Here is a 17,691-nt window from a genome sequence, read left to right as displayed (position 1 = left end):
TTTCAACCTGAGCCTTATTTAGTTTAGTATTCAGGTTTAAAATATTTTGACAGTTACTATGCTTAACTCTGTGGAATAGATAAGGTCCTCTGTTCGACTGGCAGTAGTCATCGTCAAAATCACTCATTACTCCACTCTTCTCACACTTATGGGTAAACTAGTTACTGGAAGACAACAAATTAACAACTAATTTCCTACAAGATTGCAGAGGAAGACATTTACAACAGACACTGAAATTAATGTGTAGGCGAAAGTTTTTGAACATGCGTTCAAAGGCTAAAAGAAGACAAATAAAGTATTTTCTTGTTGCCAATAGTAACACGTTTACCCTCAGTGCTACAAGGACTACAAATTCCACTACCTCGCAGTGAAAATGCCTGAAACCAAGACAACATGGAGGGATGGCATTACACCGAATCCCACAATTTTTGATATTTTGAGATACGTCAGTCCCACACAGAAGGACTGAGATGGAGCTACCAGCTTTATCGCTAACTCTTTACTTTATAGCCGTTAATTATTGCTGTCAGTTTAAAGCTTTATCTAAAATGTTATGGTCAGTAAATGGGCTTTAATACCAGAAAAAGTGAGCTGTTCCCACAATTGCAGACCGAGCATAGAACCCTCATTGAAAATCAGTGTGTGCACCTGGGTGTTGTATTTCGTCAATGACAATCGGGGCCGGATCCGATAAATACCCACGACTACTGCAGTCATTGGTCGACCATTTCCGACAAATTCAGTGTTTCCCGCAGCGCATTATAGTTAAGGCGGCCGCCTTAGCAAACTCGCACTGCCGCCTTGCCAACGTTCCCAAAAAAAAAAAAAAAAAATTTTTTTTTTTTTTAAACCGATGTAATAATGCTTTGCCAGGCTCAGACATTAAAAGACAGCATTGATAACATTGAATTGCGACACCTACTGGTTGTTAATGTAAATAGTTAATAATGTAAATAAAAAAGTGTTACAGCTCTTAAACAGCTTCGTTATTGCTCTAACAGCCCCCGTCCCATTCCAAGTTACACCCCCCCCCCCCGCCCCCCGACGGAACGCTATCCGCGCAAAACCCCTGGTCCCAGCCGACGACTCACCACCTTGACTAAGCAATTTCCTGCGGGAAACACTGAAATTGTTCTAAAATCCAGATATTTGTTGGGGTTTTTTTTACCATTGGGAAAGGGACTTTAGAATAGCAATTTATGACGTTTTTGCGTGGTTTGTTACATCGCAACTTGCTAGGTAGGCTGTGCTGTGCATTTGTCAGTTATGGCATTTTTGTTGAGCATGGGTCCAATTGCAAAGAGTTTTGTGCCAAATATTTTACATCCAAATGACAAGTGTTAGTTTTTCCTTATCATTTCCATTAAAAAAAAAACATAAATAATTGAGCTTAGAAGTTATTATCCAGAATTTATACTATCAACCAATGCCAAATTATTTCAATTCAACTCCACCTTAACCAAAAGAATGATGCTATTTACATATGCACCTGTAACAACAGCCCTAAAATATCAGAGTTTATCTTGAAGACCATCTCTATGCATGAGTATCTTTGATAATATTTTGTGAATGTCACTCATTTATTTTTAATTAAAACAGTTCAAGGGAATATTTTGATGAATATTCATACTCTTTGACTGTATATGCTTCAAAAAGGTCATACCAAGAACAAACCATATAGGAATAAACAGAGAATAAATAGGAATTCATTAACTACAGTGGCACCAGTTTACTTATTTTCCCCTCATTCTTTCGCTCAATTTGTTTCTTAGTATGACTAATCAAACTGCTTCCCTTGACAAAGTCCCTTCCTGGTCAACACTTATTGGAAGCATTATTCTCCTTTAACCAACTGTGTTGTTAACGCAACAACAACAAAACGCTACATAACTCGTGTCTCTTCTTCATTTCTCATCAATCTCTTCTTCCTTCACTGTTATCGGCCTGCTCAGGGACCATTTCCTACAACAGCGCTGGCCTCTGGGGAAGAACCGGGAGTCATTTAGCTGCAGACAGAACTGCAGTCCATTATTACAAAACATAATGACTTTGTGCTGTTTGGGCAAACAGCTTCTCGTGTTCATAAATGTTGCTATTTGTTGCAGCGCAGAAGCCTGAAGAGACACGTGTCTGTTTTGCATGAATGGAGGAGATGATCACAGATATCCAATCAAGTTGTATCCTGAGAATGAGTCACAACATACATATGGAGGTGGTAAGTAATAAAAGCACATCCTGTGCCGACAATACCAATATTCTCGCCATTCACCCTTTGCTCTGTTCACCCACAGTTAGACCTGTAAATTCACAGTCTATTTCTGTACTTTTACTGATATTTTTGTCCATTTCAACAATTTTTTACTGTGTAGCTGTACTGTAAATGAGACCTACATACATCCACTTTATTCCACATTTAAACAAAAGGTTGAACGAATAATAAACCAAGTTAACCAACACATTTGGAGCCACATTTTCTGCCTTTGAGCCGTTTTAAACCAACAACCTTTCTTCTGTGATCTTAAGGGATCTAAAAGCAATAAAAAGCAGTAATCCAGTACAACTGAAGCTAAAGTGAAGCTACTGTAGGTCTCAACCAAGGCAACTATAGCACATTACTGAACCGTACACATTCACTTTTACTTACGTTTAGAGTCAAAAGAATTCTAAAGTTGCAACCAAGCAGTTAAAGTGGGGAAAAGCACTTTAAAATAAAACCCTTTTTTTTTGGCCGTGATAGGCGTGTTTTTGCGATTACCCATTCAGAGAAAAATACATTTTCGAGCTGCAACTCAGCGAAGAAGGAGATGGCTTTCCTGACCGCCACCATAATCAGCGTATGGACTAGGGGTGGTCTGACATCTGGCAGTAGGGCTGGGCGATAAAAACGATAACGATAGCTATCGAGGAATAACTTTTCCTCGATAGACATATGAAACATAGTCAATATACTTTTCGATAGATTACATTCGACCATCTTTTGACAGACAATACGAATAGCCAATGACATCGGAGCACATGTTCCGACAAAAACAAGGAATACAATACCACTAATCTTTTTCATCACCTGAAGCAGCAAACAAAACCTAACCCTAAACCTTACAAACATAGCCTGGAATAAGTGCTAATCTTCCACCAACAACAACGCCTGTGCAGCAGCAACAGAAGACCATAGAGTCTGATTTATCCAACGCCGTATGAAAAAATCTAAGAGACACTGTGATATTGCAAATGCAGTAGCTTATTGTTTTGCAAAATACATGTTACCAATAAGGGGTTCAAGTGGATGCTAAAAGTTATGGACCCGATATATATCGATATATCAACTGATATAAAAAAAACATTGTGATTTGATTTTTTCCCATATCGCCCAGCCCTATCTGGCAGTGGTTTTGGATTTTGCGAGGAAGACGTCGAACAAATGTGGTCATCTGCTAAATATGCCAAACTCTGCAGGTTCACGTCTCCAACCACATTAAATGAGTTTCAATGAACCAGCCGCGCAGCACCTGTATCTGGCTTCTTCGTTTGCCAAAAAGCTATTTGGAAAAAAAGTCAAAGAAACAAATTACACCAACGATATGGCCTCAGTCAAAGCTGTGGGGAAAAAAAGCCAAGATTCAAAAATCTCAATCAGTCACTTGAGCCAAAACATTATTTGCCTGGTCGCGAAGTGCACCTCCTGTGGTCTACAAATGTCCGCCACAAAGATTCTTGTCAAATGCCCTTTTCTTGTTGCTTTGGACTGTTTTTGTTAAAAGTCTCAGAGAACATAGCCTCAGTAGGACGACCTACTCTGTCATGATATATTTTCATTCGTGAAACCCTTCTAAGTGCAGCTGCCTGGTTAAAAAAAAGGGGGTACACTTCAATCATTCTGGTGTTTTTTATGCAACACGTGACTTCAAAAATACTGAGATTACAGTACATTGCGTGCATCGCAGTGTAGCCCAAAAAATATCGAGCCATTTGTTGTTGGCCATTTCGAATAAGCCCTAGTATGGATGGTGTAAATAGTTGGTCCCAATTGGAGCTCTTCACCACTAAAAGAAAAAAAATTAAATTAAACAATTATTCCACCCTTTCCTGGACACAAGCGTCACGGGGGCCACAGCACCTGCAGTGCAGCTACTCTAAATGAGAATAGAGCACAGTAAAATAACAGCAGGCCTAAGATGGCCCTTAGCACTTTATATCTGTCTGTTACCCATTTTTTCCTTGTTTTTCCACAAAAAGAAGTGAGTCATCCATCCTTGTTAAAAGACTTGTTAGAGGAAAGTAACCCCGCCCTGCCTCAGGCCAGCCGCTCTGTGAGTTGGTTGTGTGTGTGTGTTCTGGGGGGGTAATTAAGGTAATTAGCTCAGGATATCAACATTGTCAACAATCTCCAGGCGAGAGTATGAGTCTATCAAAGGTTGGTATAAATAATGAAAGCATAAAAGCCTCTTTCAAAGAGCGCCTGCTGCTTACAAAGCACAATCAGATCACATTAGGACAACAGAACCCTCACAAACCTTGTAATTTGGGTGCGTTTCCTCATGTTTTCAAGCCCGTTTTGATAAACTGAACAGAGAGACTTGCATAATAAAAGTCTGGTGTTTACGCTTTTTAAAAACTTGTAAAGACCGAGTTCCTTTGCTTTTCAAATGAATTTCCTGAACGACAACTTGTCATTCCGGTTGAAGGTGAGAGAGTTTCGCGATTGATCTCATGTAGGAGAGAATGGAAGCCTTTGGGTTGCAGTCCTACACAAAATAAACATAAACCATAAATCACTGCATTTCCATTTCCACCCATCAGGTCAACAAGCACACACACACACACCTGTTTGTGTTTGGTTGGCAGTGTGCAAAGAAGGAAAAAAAAAAAAGACAGTAATCGGGTTAAACCTCTCAGCACTCCCCTTCAGCAGCGTCTGCCTAATCCAATCGCCTTCCAGTAAACGCTTAATAAGAGCCGGGTTTCCCTGGTAACCCAGTCCCAGCCCCCTGGTATACGGATACACAGCCTCACAGCTCTGCACAGAGAAACACTGAAGAGGAACAGAGCGAGTTAACACTGCTGGCAGGAGGAGATGCCGACTCCAGTCAATCCTTATCTGTAAAGTGAACTGCTGGCCAGGAAAATAAGAGGGCCTGCTTAGGTGAATCTGAAGAATGCAGTGGCCTGATATCAAAGAGTCAATAAATCTGTGGAAAAAGAAAAAAAAAAAAAAAAAACTTTCTGGCCTCCTGTTTCCCATGTGTTTCAGTTGATATCGAGTCATATATTGATTGAATTCAATAAAATACTGAGATGTGTGCTAGATGCTGTCTTAGATATAATCTACCTTTGAGTGTTGTTACAAAGTTAAACTCCAACCGTGTCATATTCATATTACACATAACTGTGACTTCATAAAACTTTTACGTTTACCTCATGCCACATATCAGGGGGCTTTACCCTTGCTGAATAAAGCGGCGACATTTATGCAACATTCTCCCACATCGTCGACAGTCTGCAGTGAGAAAGATTATTCACAAGAGGAAAACGTCGGAGACGACTGAAATTCTTCCCGGGAGTGGACGTCCCAGCAAGTTAAGGCCAAGGTCAGGCCGTGCAGTGCACAGACAAACTGACAAGAACAAAGAGCTACATCTGAGACTCTGCAGGCCTCGGCTGGCATGTTAAATGCTAAAGTTCATGACACTACAATTAGAAAAAGACTGAACAAGGATGGCTTGTTTGGAAGGGTTGCAGGAGAAAGCCTCTTCTCTCTAAAGTTGGATCTGAACAAACCCCAGGACGTCTGGAACATTTGGTCATAATGCACAGCACCTTATTCCAATACCGACCATGAACTCCTCTGTATACCAAAGTATTCTACAGTAAAATGTGAGGTCATGTGTCTGACAGCCGAAGCTTGGGGTCATGAAACAGGACAATGATCCCCAAACACAGCAGCAAATCTACAACAGAATGACTGAATATAGTCAAAGTGGTCCAGTCAAAGTCCAGACCTCATCCTGATTGACAAGCTGTGGTGGGGCCTTTAGAGAGCTGTGCATGAACTGATGCTGCAAACCTCAATGAACTGAAGCCAAGTTGGAAAGAGGAGTGGGCCCAAGTTCCTCCACAACGTTGCGAGACACTGAGAATGTCATAGTAAAACCGATCATTTCAAGTTATTACTTTTAAATGGTTCTGCAAGCTGTTGAATCATGTGGTTTTGTTTGGGTTTTTTTCCACACACCAATTCTGTATTTTGACTTTTAATGCTGACTTCTAGTAATCAGCCATATTTTCTTGTCAATATCAATTTTCCTATTGCTCATTTTAAGCCCTGGTAAGTGACAAAAAACATTTAGTCCACAAAGCTTTTTCATGCCGGTAATTTCAGTCCTTATGAATATTATTTCGCATATAATCGCCCCGCAATGACATTCATTACCTTAGGGAAACCCTGTTCGTGCGCATCAGCTTGGCTCGCGTTCCACAGAACACACACAAAATGATCAGCTCTTCTGGCGCAGAGTGTGTGTGAGGTCACATTCATATGTATGAGCATATGACACATATAACAGAACATACTTCACTCTGATCTCTCTGGATGACTCACACTGAGCTGACATGCGAGGCCATGCCATTGCAGTCAAAGTGAAACACAGCGGCGCAGGACGCGAGCCGATAGCTGTACACACACACACACACATATATAAATGTATAGACTACAGATGGAGCTGACGGAGTGCTCATCCTGCTAGAGTCACCCTCACGTCAAGCTTTGCGGTGTGATTAATGAGGGATGAGGCAGTTAGGGTGGCGGTACTCCACTTTGCCATATGCTTCTGCCATCCTCGGGGAGGAGGTTCAAGGTGCAGATGAAGCAGGCCAGTTTTGAACGTATGCAAAATTTCCCAGGATGCGGTCGCCCGTACTTTTAATCGACGCCGTAGAAATGATTTGGCCTCAAGCGACCGGCCAGTTTTCGAGGTTTAGAAAAGTCAAACACTGCTGTTGATTCCACCAAACAAGAAGGAAGACCGATAATTGAGCCGTTTTATTTTATTATCAACACCATAGGTAGTCCTTTCAAGTCTGAATCCCGGTTATGTTAATATTTCCTATGAAGAGACATGAAGACACGCTAGCAGAAAATTCCCTCCAGTGCTTATCGTGACAAGAAAGCAGGCAGAAGGTTTCAATAAATGAACAAGTTACACTTACTCATGGTGGGAGTCCAGGAGTCGGGAGCAGGACAAGGCCCGGGTAGGGCGGGGCTTTGGACAGGTGAGGTTATTCTCCACTGGGTGTTTCCTAGAGGCACTCATGACCTGAAGAGGACACCAAAGAAAAACATAAAACCATCAAAATCGGGTGAACGTGGGCAGAAACTTTGGGAACTCAAAGTGACAGACTTTTTCCGAAAGAAAACAAAACGATTTCAACAGCTTTTACTCAGGTCAATTAGGAACATAACTCCTCTGACTACCTGCTCCTCAGGTGTGTCCGCTGAGCTCGCCTGATGTACGGTATACAGACGCAGCAGTGAAGTACAGTACAATGAGAAAGGAAGTGCTCATCCTGCAGGGCTGTGCTGAGGTGTGTTTATTCATTATTATAAGTACACCACTTGTACTTTACAGTAACAACTATTCCTGTGGTACACCAGGAAACTAACCATGAGATGAGTGAGACAAAAAAAAGAAAAAAAGGATATGAGAAACTGGAAATACAACCAAAGTCCAACCAAAAAAGTCCCTAAAGTCTTATTAAAAATGTGCATGGTGAAAAACATCACCCAGAACTCAAATGGCCCAAGGCTTTTAAAAAAGGAGTGAAAAGATTCAAATTCGGACTCAAGATTGCAATTAAAGCTGCAGTCTGCAACTCTTTTTCAAGCATAATGCCTGGAACTGTCTGGGGATTCTGAAAGTAGTACATTAAATACCCCAATACAAAAAAAAATGAGTTCTCTAGGTCCCCTATATGTCCCGCTAGGTCCCTCCAAAGCCAGCAGGTTTGTTTACAAAATTGCAGACCGGACCGGTAAAAGGTAACCAATCAGGTTACGAGCTGGGCTCTGCTGCCTGTCAATCACCGATTGTGCACGCGCGATACAAGGTAGGCTCGTCCCCACGCTTATTTATCTAGACTATTGAACTTCATTACGGGCTAGTCTACTTGCTGTGTCTTCCATGATCGCAAATGACAGGTGAGTTGATGAATGAGGAGTCGTGTGGGCGCATCTGGTGTGCACGTAGACGTGCACGAGTTCTCATGTGTTTTGATGGGGCGGGACAGGAAGTTGAATAACTTTTTATTTTTCGGTTAAAAAATAAGCATTTCTTGCATTTTGCGACTACGGAGGTCACCGTTTTCAACTTCAAGCGTTCTGATAGATCATGTAAACTCTTAAAATGCCAAAAAGTAGGACTTTACGTATGACAACAACAAATCTTGCAGACTGCAGCTTTAAGTCTTATATAAAAGGGTAGATTAGGCAAATTAAATCCACAGAAGTGTGTTGCTCCTCCCTGACAGTCCACAATCCAGAGAGCTGACAAGGACGATTGAGCCCGATTGAGCCTCCTTCAAACAGAATTGACTAGGAAGCCCACCTCAGCTGTATTAACTCGAAATATGTTTCCGTCACATTGCTGATGTTTTTATTTGCGTCTTAGTGCATGCGAAATATATATTAATAGGGGCTCCATTTCCTCCTTCACCCCTACTTAACCTTCAGAGTTTCTGGTGTGTTCTGTGTCTCCTCAGGTGATTGAATTGGGCTTGAATGTCTTAAACATATTTAAATGTAGTGGAAAAAAATACGGTAACAACTTTTCCTGCACCTTCAAATAAACATGTTATGAGCTATTGCAGACATCAAATATGAGATGACATAGAAGAAAGCAGAAATAAAGTGCTGGGAATCCTCAACCAGTCAGAAAAGTACCTCCTCCTTATCAGGGCCATTCTGGGTGGGGATGCACAGATATATCAGCCTAACATCCATATCAGCAGGCATTCAGCTTGTCAACTGGGAGGATAACATCAAGCGATGGCAGTGGCCGACATTTATCTGGTGTGTTCTGGTTTTTTATCGCATTTGACTTTGTCTTGAAACTGACAAGATGACTTCAATCTTTTTTGTGCTCAACAAAATTAAATGCGATTGGCCTTGTGAGCTTTGAAAAGTCATTGAGGAAAAAAAAATCCCAGCAGTCACGATGCAGCTTTTGATTGTCAAATACTAATTAGGTGCATCAAACAGAAAATGCCAAACAAGTCAAACTATTTATTTTTTAATATCAGTGCAAACTAAATCCTGTTTGGCTTCAGAAGTGGACCTGTATTATTGATCCGGTGTAACAGTCAGTGGGGTTACATGGCACTGAAAGGATCGGATAATTGGCTAAATTACAATGAGAATGAGATATATGGCGGTGAATGAATCGAATCAAACTCAGGCATTCGAGAAAATGGCGAATGAAGAGCCAGATGAAGGTACGTCCCTCTACGTTTCGTTTGTGATGAGCTGCTTATTGCACAAACACGATGCACAACGGCGCATTCTCCATCGCGGTGTTTGTTTCTTTCTGTCGGCGAAAACAACAGTAATATCGTCTCTTCCGACTTCTGGTTCACGACCACGGGAAAAAAATCTCGAGCACGCGCAGAACGCAAAGTCTAATTCACCACGTGCTTCACCCGTCTGCAAACACGTTTAATTTGACTTTCAACCGAGTTATGTCTTAATCCGATCGCGAGTAATCCGATCCGATCCAATTTCTTGTCAGAATAAGGTGTCTACATGCACTTAATAACTAAGTCTTATTGTAATTTAGCCAATTATCCGATCCTTTCAGTGCCATGTAACCCCACTGAGTCATACATTTGTCATATAAAGCTTTCACGACACCACTCTTTGGTCTTTGATGCTCAACTTCAGAATCTGAAATACCAGTGCCATCATCTCCATTTTGGAATTGCATGGAAAAACAATACCCTCCAAAAATAGAAGGCTAATCAAGAGGGTCGTTAAACCGCATTCGTAAACCACCCCGATGCCTCCAGGTGGCAATGAAATGGACGAACGCTGCTTTGAATACGTACACAGATGGTTGACTAAGGATGGAGATCTGTTAATAAACGGTTTCAGTAGGACAGAAATGGCTGGGTACAGAACGGGTAAATGAACAGCTTTGGCTTCACTGTGCGTGTTTGTGTGTGCGCCTAAGCATCTGTCCATCCAAATCGATCGGGACGAAATTAGCGTAATCTAATGGTAGTATGCGGTAATGATGGGGGTAATTTGATCACTCTGCAGAGTGGTGGAGGGGGGTGGTGGGGGGAAATGATGCAGGTGATGTAGCCCCCCTTCCATGTTGCCATGAGCACGAGTACTGCAGATGTGGGGGATCCAATATCCTCCCGGGCAGCAAGGAAAAGCAGCACAGGTCAGCAGAATGCTTCAGCAGCAGAGGGAATGACAAATAAGCAGCAGAGCAGCAAACTGAGCAGAGATTCATTCAAACAAAAGACGGAAAGAGAGCTGATACTACCTTATGGGCATCATCATCTCCGTCTTCCTCCAAAGTTACTTTACCACTGAGTTATGATAGTTCTACATAGCGGTGGCTTGCTTGGGGTTGCATTCTTTTAAGTGGCCAAATGAAACAAGTTGGTACTCAAAGAAAATAAACTTTATGTCAAATGATTAATCATTTGGTTTTTAAAATCATCGGAAAATGCCGAAAAATGGCATTAATACTCATCTCAGTTCAGGTTCATAGGTTTGAATGATTTCAACAAATATTATCTTTTTGTTTCCTCTAATTTAGTTCACATCGAAACACAAACATTTGTTGTACTGCATTGTAGAGTTAAATCATTAAAGCACTAAGAATGAATTTCTGCTCATTTGTATTACACGTTTACACATTTACTTCCATCAAAATAATCCCTTTATGCCTTCGACACACACAAAAAAAGTACCAAGTTTATTGTCGTCAGGTCACAATTATTCAACTTCAGTAAATTACTACTCGTACAAATAACCAGAATGAACACTTTAGTTGCCATTGTTTAAAGGTAAATGGACTTTAGGTTGAGTTGACCACCCAAAGCACATTCACACACACTCATACAGCTTTTAATTTGACTGGGTACACAGTGCTTTTCTTTTTCTGAATTACATACATTCACACGCCTACGGACGCGTCGGCAGGCAACTTGGGGTTCAGGGTCTTGCCCAAGGACACGTCGACATGTGTTCCAGGGAAGCTGGGAGTTGAGCCACCAACCTTCCAATTGGCAGACGACTGCTCTTCTTCCCGAGCCACAGCCACCGCCGTGCATTCAGTTTATGCCACCATTATAATTTGATTTAATATCAGCTTTCCATCCGTTTTAGCAGCCCCACCAACTGCATCTGTGCAAACAAAATCTCCACAAAACTCTTGTCTTTAGCCAGCCTGTCTTTGCATTGTCAGCTACAGACAGGAAGTTAGATCTCAGAGGGTTCCAGGTGGACAGTCTTAGCGTCGAGGTTGTGACCTGGGATTAGGTCCACCATATGTTCACCTCTGGCACGAGCTGCGACATCAGCCAGTTAGCAAGAGTGAAGCAGAGCTTTGAACAGAGCTAATCAAACACGTGGTCACTGCACACTGACGAACAAGTGGAAAGTAACATCGATAAGAAGCAACTATTATCAGCTCTCATACATGAGTTGATGCTGGGAAGACGGTTGGATAAGCAGCACGTGCACGTGTGAAAATGGTCCAAACCGGAACTTTTGGGTTTACAAATAAAAAAATAGTATGATGTTTAGAGAAAAGAAGCCTGTTTTCTAGAATAAGAATCTGAAAAACACGTGTAAAATCTTGGCCAGGTTGCCTTGAACGATGTTGATCAGGTCCCTCTGTTCTTCAGGCTTTACAGTTACGATAGGAGCCCTTTTCTTTTGAGGATCGAGGAGTCGCGGTCATCTAACCAGCCAAATGGCCCGCCAACAACCAGGCTGAAAACTACTCCTTGATTCCCAAACAAAAAAAATAACAAATGGGCCCCTTATCCCTGAGGGAACAGAGCCCAGGGGGAGCATCAGAATTGGAAATTTCTGCTCCAACACAAACATCAAGCTAACTCCGATACAGTCAAATATCTTTGAATTACACCAGAAAGTAATTCACTTGGAAGAAATACGACTTATAAACTTTCCAGCACCACCATAGCCGCCACCGAGCTTTTATTGAGAAGCAAACTAACAAGATTCAAAACCCAGTGTGGTTAAACTTACAGCTGGGACGGAGGTTTAACATTTATAAACCGCATTCAGACCACAACACTACACGGGAAACAAGACCTCTTTTGTTGGGTTGTAAACTCAGCAGGCTGGCAGCTCTGACGGATGTGAAACCGATGTTATGATGCGTTAAAGAGTAACCACACAGGCCAGAGTTCTCTGAAGTGACTCACTACTCACTGACATAACAGTCCAAACTGACATCGGAGTCACAACAGAGAACAAGCAGCCGGCTGCCTTTGTAACCTCCGTATCGGCTGTGTTTGCTGAACACCAGATTTGCTGCATCCGATGCAGGGTCGGGTAGCTACTGCAGTTTTTCCTCTTCCCCTCTATCCAACACACACAGGGCCAGCAGGAGAGTCAGCATCTGGTGGTGTGCGTTGCCGCTCTGAAGCCGGGGCATTTAAAGGCAGCGCGGCGGACTGTGCCAACAGAGATCAGCAGCAAATAAAGACGGGCAGCAGCCGCAGCTCGGTGCCAAGGCCTGGACGTGAGGGAATGCAGAAATCCTGAAATCCACACGTATGTGTGTGTACGTTGTCTACATCTGGTTTCCGGGTGAGCTGCCTGCCTTACCGAGTCAGTCGAGTTCTGCTGCGCTGCATTTTGAAATCCTTATCAAATTACAGCTGACCAGCACTTACACAGAACCTGCGTACATCAAGAGCCAAAAAAAAAAAAAAGTCTTCCCAACCTTTTCAATCCAATTTTCTGTCTTAATAACCCCTAAATGAGAGCATGAGTGCTGCTCGATGCGTGTGTGGTTTTAGAGCCTCTTGCATGGACTGAACAGGTGAGCTATAATATAACATGTTAAGGAATTAACTTTAAAAAGGCACTGTGGACAGAGGCAGACCAGCCAGCTCTTGAAGCTAAACTAATCTGAGTGGCAGCTCGATGTTCACCGTCCCAAATTGTCAGGGACGACGTGAATAAATGTGTCAGCCGAGAGGTCGAGCTGCTCTCGCACGGACATCGCACGAAAGAGAGATATCGTACAAAAGCCAAAAGAGGGAAACACAGCTTCCACAATCATCCTTTTAAAAATTTCATTTAAACTGACAAATTCTGATAATGAATATCTTCTTTAATATCTTTGGGGTTTTGGACGACTAATGTTAAAAGTGGCTTCACCGTGACCCCGTTTCTGGCTAACATAGGTGATCGAGGTACTGAAACTTTTCCCGCATATTCGCAGGATGCGATGTGGATGCAAAAATCATTTTGAAACCACACACTAGTGTCTGAATAAGCACTGATAAGAAGTAACCCACTGTATTGGGCGCTTTTGAATAACAAAAAACAGCACCACCAATGGCTCTCAAACTATTACTTTTTTTTTTCTTTCAATTTCTAATAAAGTTGTTTTGTTGTTTTTTTTTTACTTTTGATACATTTTCTACTGTCATTATCATCGTCTGCCACATGGACATGATGCAAAGAAAGATGGAATCAGAAAAGCAAAACGAGAATTTAAATAGAATCCAGATAAATAGCTTCTAAACCTTGAAATGTAGCCTGGTGGGTTTTTTTCCCCCCCTTTTTCAGGAACTTCAGTGGCTGTTTGTTCAATCGCACCCACAAAGCAAGAAACAGAGTTAAGATAAGTCAGAAAATCCCAAACGCAACAAAGAGACGTGCTGTATGAGGCTGAAAGACAGATACCAAGTAAAAGCTTTGTTGCTATGTAACAAGTTTTGGAGGCCGTGCCACGACCTGGCGAATAACCTGCCCTTTCAACAGGAAAACACACGCACAGATTTATTCAGGCTTTGCAGACGCCATTCCACAGACAGAAAGAGAACAGGAGAAGGAGATGAACTAATTTGTGGTTGTTGACCCTGACGACTGCGAGCTTTTTCCATTTCCTCTCCCGTCACTGAGCCACAGGTCCAACAGCTGTGTCCAACTGCAGCCTCGGGACATTTTTCGGGATCAGGCGTTTCATTTTCTTTATGCGATGTGGAAGGGACGGCTGGATTAATACACGTCAAAATAGCCGCTGGATACCCGAATGGGTAAAATTCGAAAGTTGTTGGAGGTTAAAAGGGTCCTGAAATGTTGATTTTGGAGCCAGTGCCTGATGTTAAACCTCTTCTTATGTCCAAAGTCTTAAAAAATGGCTGTTGTCAGAAAAACTGGTCAAGGACTGGGTCTGAAATTAGCGTGACCAAGAAGACGGACTAAAACTGAACACGTCAGACATAACGCTGAACTCTCAGCCTTGTAATAACAGAGGGGACTATCATCGGTACAGCAGTAAAAACAATACCTTAATGATTAGCATTATCTTTAATGTGGACTGTGTAGACCAATCCAGCGTTTCACTTCAAAAAAAGAAAAGGATATTTTAAGTGTATTCAAAGAATTATTCGGAGGATTGTTCCAATGTAAATATGAGACAGAGGGAAGGTGGACTGTTGAGTGAGGTGGAATGGAGACTTTTAATGCTGTTAATTCATTAACCGACAGTGGCGCTAATTTTAACTAAAATGCTGATGTCTGCATTCTCCACAGCCACAAACTGGCTGTAAAAGCCTAAATAAAAATACAATAAAAGGTATTTATAAGTCGAAACCAATTGTGCCGTAACGATGGCAGTAACAACTTATCAGACAAGTTTCTTTCAGCCATCCTTCTCTGTTAACCGACCTTTGAAATGTGATATGCTTTCACGGACTTAACAGGTACTGGCCAACGTGAAAAAAACAGCTGCCTATTGTGATTGGTCAGAGGTCTCCTCCTTTTCTTTTCTTCCTTTTTTAAGAAAGAACAACAACTGCACTCTGTGCTGTACTCTTTCTGTATGTCTCAATGTTAAATCTAATCATTGAAACTAAAAGCAAGGAAGACAGACCTTCCGAGAGTCTGTCAGGATTGGCCCGTTGCACAAGTGGGCAGGTGCAGGACCCACAACACATAAAAACAGAGCTACGAAGTGGACGTGAAGTCGAAGTATCGTTGTAATAAAAGGAAGTCATCGTTGCTCTCAATTTAAATGCCGTTTTATGTTTTTACGGTGTTGCAGCAATGATAAGAGTCACAAAGGATAGACTGTATTGTGTTATTGTGTTGCAGGGAAACCGAGAAACACTGCAGTGTGGTGAGAAGACAACCGGGATCGACTGTCTGCTGTATCTGGTCCTCCACAGAAATTAATAATAAAGTCAAACAAGGTTCAGACAGCAGCTTGTGCTGGGGCAAATGTGCCGGGGGGGGGGGGGAGAAACTGGATCTTAGAAGGTTCTTAAGCTAAAACAAACTAAAGCTGGTGCTGACTTTACGCTAGTATTTGGTCAAAAATGGGCCTACAACAAACACTGAGCCCCTGCAGAGGCACATTTTACAGCTTTTACAGAACCAATGGCGCAATAACTAGTGAATTAGTTCATCATCTACATTTTTTGACTCTCGATTAGAAAAAACAAACGATTGAAAGCTAAATAAATGTAAAACGGTAAGTCTAATTCGGCACTTACAGGCAAATAATGGGGAAAAAAATACAGTTAACTATTATTCGCAGGAAGCCTTGTGTTTATAGTAGGTCTATAAAATGCCACACAGTATAAAAGTCAGCAGGAGCTTTTGTGTGAAAAAGGTCAAGTGCTGAAAATATGTACCTGCAGCAGAGTGGCAATGAGACTCAGAAGACCTTTAACCTAAAAATGCTGGAGCAGGGGACTTTTACAGACCATCTGTAAGCGGGAGAAACTCCACCATCTGTGCAAACGATGCTCTCTGACTTCTGATCTCTCTGAAAGTTTTGTGAGGTTTTATGAGGGGGGGGGGTCAGTGACGTTTGAGGTCAAAGCCCCGACAGGTTCAAAAGAACAACAACAACAAAAAAAAAGCATTACAGTTATTACAGTTAAAACAATCGTCTGGGATTCTAGTCATTTCTATCCGTTCTCATCTCAGTTGGTCGATTCCAAATCTCAAATATGACTAAATGTGCACCTCGGATGAGCGCATAAATATACTTCCCAGTAAAAAGTGGATGTTTTAGAGATGCATTAAATAAGAGAAGAGGCGGAATTCCTAACTGTTCCAAAATTCTGCATGGAGTCCCACATGTGTGACACTATGTGGGTTTTATCTGGATGAAACAAGTATTTGAATGCCTATTTTTTTTTTTTTTAATACGTGCACAGGCACAAATGTTTGAGCTGTGCTCCAACCCAAATAGTCACAACAGAAATACTTGTAAAAGGGTCTTTTTGTCCACAGTGTTGAATCTCTCTGCCTTTTAACTGTGTGCTTATTGTTTTAACAGCTACTTTACAAGCAGTAACTGTAGAACTGGTGGTAGCCCTGTGGTAGCGCGACTTGCCTTTCACTGGAATGTTGATCCCACTTTCTGCCTTCTATCTCTATTTTCATCAGAGCTGGGAAAGGGCTGATCCCAGAAATGCAACGTAGCAGCGCGGCAGTGACACAATGGCTCTAAATATAAGCTGATAAAGCAAATAGTCAGACCCCGACACATCCAGGCATGCAGTTCATTTCATCGCAGACAGGTTTGGAAGACTAAAAAGGTATAGCTCTGTACACGGTGGGAAAACCACCATGAAACGGATTTCAAGTCATTCCCTGAGGATGAAAACAATCACAAAAAAGCCGGATTGTGTCGTTTAATCCGATACTGGGAATTTATTCAGCCTCCACTTTAATTAACACTCCAGTCCAACAGGAGGACCGAATCTCACAATATTTCGGGTCTTTAAACTGTTTAAATCACAGTAGTTCATCGTGATTTTCCCTTTACATGCTCCTCCTCGGTTCCATCGTTAGAAAATTCGTTATCTCATTCCAGGTATGCTGAAATACTCATTTGCCTTTGTTAAAAGAGTGTTTCTCAGAAACAAAACCTCGGATGGCCTCAAACTTCTCGAGTTTGAACAGGGACAAAATTGAAATGCCGACTTTTGGACCCAGCCTGCGGTGCTTCGAATTTGGATCTGGAGTGGCCTTGAGTGCGATATTAAGACACAATTTTAAATTTGAGAAAGAGATAAACTCAAAAGATCAAAAATTATTTTGTTTAAACTGAGGAGGCGATCTAATGTTAAGCCTTTTTATATTGTTTAATGATTTTTCAAAGGCTTATCGATGCTTTTATTGCATCCCAGCTGGATGATTGTACTGTTCTGTATATTGGTGTTAACTAGGCCTCCCTTTGGTCCAGAATGCTGCAACTCGTCTGTTTACACAAATACGTTCAGTGTGAGCACATCTTGCTGGTATTTGCTTCCTTTCACTGGTTCCCTGTTGGTTTTAGGACTGACTTTAAAGTTTTATTGTTGACAAATAAGGCCCTTAATGGGATAGCTTCTTTCCATCTTTCTGACTTCTTAGGATCCTATGTGCCTCCTCTCGGATCTTCTGATCAGTTGCAGATAAAA

The 17,691-nt window shown here is 41.8% G+C and overlaps 1 protein-coding gene across 1 annotated transcript in view; it reads right to left on the bottom strand.

Annotated features, from left to right (window-relative positions):
• The window catches only part of usp6nl (USP6 N-terminal like), a 93,477-nt gene that overhangs the window by 73,870 nt on the left and 1,916 nt on the right, over positions 1–17,691 (bottom strand). Inside the window, exon 2 of the mRNA XM_075471894.1 lies at positions 7,204–7,310. Coding sequence (XP_075328009.1) covers positions 7,204–7,207 — 4 coding nt within the window. The 5' untranslated portion in view covers positions 7,208–7,310. The remainder of the gene's footprint in view (positions 1–7,203; positions 7,311–17,691) is intronic.

Source organism: Odontesthes bonariensis, chromosome 8 (genome assembly GCF_027942865.1).
Source record: "Odontesthes bonariensis isolate fOdoBon6 chromosome 8, fOdoBon6.hap1, whole genome shotgun sequence".
NCBI classification, from domain to species: domain Eukaryota; kingdom Metazoa; phylum Chordata; class Actinopteri; order Atheriniformes; family Atherinopsidae; genus Odontesthes; species Odontesthes bonariensis.
Note: the sequence above shows the minus strand (reverse complement) of the source record. Positions and strands in the feature narration are given on the sequence as shown.